Raw genomic sequence first — 2,561 nt, forward strand, 5'->3', positions numbered from 1 at the left:
GGAGTAGATTACCTTACCCGTATTTGGCACAACTTTTTGCAATTTTGGGTCCTCAATGCTCTTCAACTTTGTATTTATTTGGCTTTTTAACTATTTTGATATGAGCGTCACTGATGAGTCTTATGTAGACGAAACGCGCGTCTGGCGTATAAAATTGTAATCCTGGTACTTTTGATAACTATTAATAATATGATTTGTTCCATTTAATAAAAAGAAAAGTACTGAATAATAGGTTATTTTAACATTTTTCTTTAAATATGTGCAAAACAATTTTGTTTATATACCCTTAAATCACAGGCGCTTGGGTATATGATAATTTTTTATTTTTTTTTGTTGATTGAAATATTCAATTTTCTATATTTATAATGCATATCTATCACTTCTGTGTATGTCTCACCTAGTTTCGAGTGATTTAAACGACTTATTGAAAATACCTTATTTTACTATCCATACTAAGAAACAAAAAGGCAACTAACTCGACCCCATTTTTCTGCTATCTATAAATAACGAAATTGACCTACCTGGATTCCCCAACGATTTCTCTGGAAAACGTGCCTTCCAGGCCGTCAGATCGGAGACATCGTTTATATTCATCAAATTGGTAATGTTCGTAACATTTTTAGTCCATATCAAGCATTTAATAAAAAAGATTTTAACTTTTTTCTATGTTTTCATATTTACGTGCCCGGAAGCTTGCTGCTAAAATACAAGGGAAGTTATCTTTTCCCGGACTTTTGTTAAAGGGACGTAATTTTTTCCCGGACTTTTTCGGAACATCTCTAAGAGTTCGCATGAAACTAATAAAGTGAACCGATGGTTTCCGAACTATTACTGAATGTAAACAAATTTATACGATGGACGAAGAACAAGAGCAAGCCTTTAATTTGATTGAAAGTGGTCATAATCTACTGTTGACGGGTCAAGCAGGTACGGGAAAGTCTTATGTTATAAAGACGGCAGTCAAACACCTTAGAAGCACAGGCAAAACTGTGGCATTGACATGTTCAACAGGTATAGCAACGTCTGTATTCGAGGATGAACATGCTTGCACATTACATAAATGGGCAGGATTAGAAGACGGCAGGTACCAAAATGATGAGCTTTTGCATTTATTTCTCACCGATGAAAGATTTCTTAAAGTAAAGGACACAATAAAAAAAAATGAATATCTTATTATAGATGAAATTTCAATGATAAGCTCTAAGACATTAGGCCAAGTAGAATTCATATGCAGATCATTGAATGATGACAAGTTGCACTTTGGAGGCATAACAGTAATTTTAAGTGGTGACTTTTTTCAGTTACCGCCAATCAAAAATGAGCTGTATGGGGATTTTGGCCACCATTGTTTTCTACATCCTTGTTTTAAAAAAGCTTTTTCCCATCATATTAACTTAGAAATAATCCACCGTCAATCTGAAACTCTACTTGTTACAGCTGTTAATGAATTGGAACGCGGAACTATTTCTGAAAACACAGTTGCTTTTTTAAATTCCCTTCATAGACCATTACAGGATGAGCATTTAGAAAAGGCGGTTCATTTGTTTGCCAGAAATGTTGATGTTGACCTGTTTAATTATGAAAGAATTCAAAAAATTCCATCTCAATTATATGTGTATCAGTCAAATGATGAAGGCAGTAGTGATTTTTTACAAAAAATACTAGCCCCCAAATATTTAGGGATAAAAGTTGGAATTCCAGTCATGCTACTTGTAAATTTAAGTGATGACCTGGTCAATGGTAAAGTGGGAACTGTCACATACATCGACAATGACTCATGCACTCTGACCATTCAATTCTGCTTAAAAAATGTTAAAAAGACAGTGAAGATTACAAAATATCTCTTCACAAAGTACGATCCAGTTGACAAAATAATTTTAGCCAAGAGACTCCAGTTTCCGATCAAAGTCGCATATGCTATAACAATTCATAAATCTCAGGGAATGAGTTTACAATATCTCTCAATTGACTGTAGTAATGCCTGTTTTCCAGGCCAGATTGGGGTTGCAGTTGGTAGAGCCAAATCAACAGACGGACTCGTGTTGAAAAACTTTAAGCCTTCGTTGGTGAAGCCCCACCCGGATGTTGTGTACAGGCTTTATGAAAACAGTTCTGTCAATGTAATTTATAATGATTTCTCATGTTGTAAGTCACGCAAAGAAAATACAGATGAAAACAATAATTCTGACAGTGGTCAACTAACAAAAGAAAGCAGTGGCAATGATACTGGTGAAGACACGTATAATTATTTTGAGGAGAAAAAAAAGTGCATCAGAATTTTCTGACATGGAGCCAGATATTTTAAATATCATTGATGAAATGGAAATGCCAGATAAATTTTTAACTGCTTTTACTGTTGTAATTTCTGACTTAAGTGACACACCACTGTGTGATGCAGCAACAAATGTCAAAACAGAGACATTACAACTGTTAATGGTCTTTTCAACATGGTATGATGTGCAACTTAATAAAAATTAATGACATCAGTTTAGGAGCTTTTCAAGAGGGGAAATTTCAATTTTCTGCTGAAGACTTTAATAAATTTTACACTGACATTAATC

The 2,561-nt window shown here is 34.2% G+C and overlaps 1 protein-coding gene across 1 annotated transcript; it reads left to right on the top strand.

The window, feature by feature from the left end:
• The first annotated feature begins 854 nt into the window (after positions 1-854).
• On the top strand, positions 855-2,285 carry LOC134700436 (ATP-dependent DNA helicase pif1-like). Its single transcript, XM_063561828.1, has one exon. It carries the CDS (start codon positions 855-857, stop codon positions 2,283-2,285), a length of 1,431 nt encoding a protein of 476 aa, XP_063417898.1.
• The last annotated feature ends 276 nt before the right edge of the window (positions 2,286-2,561 follow it).

This window comes from Mytilus trossulus, unplaced genomic scaffold (genome assembly GCF_036588685.1).
Source record: "Mytilus trossulus isolate FHL-02 unplaced genomic scaffold, PNRI_Mtr1.1.1.hap1 h1tg000138l__unscaffolded, whole genome shotgun sequence".
Lineage (NCBI taxonomy): Eukaryota > Metazoa > Mollusca > Bivalvia > Mytilida > Mytilidae > Mytilus > Mytilus trossulus.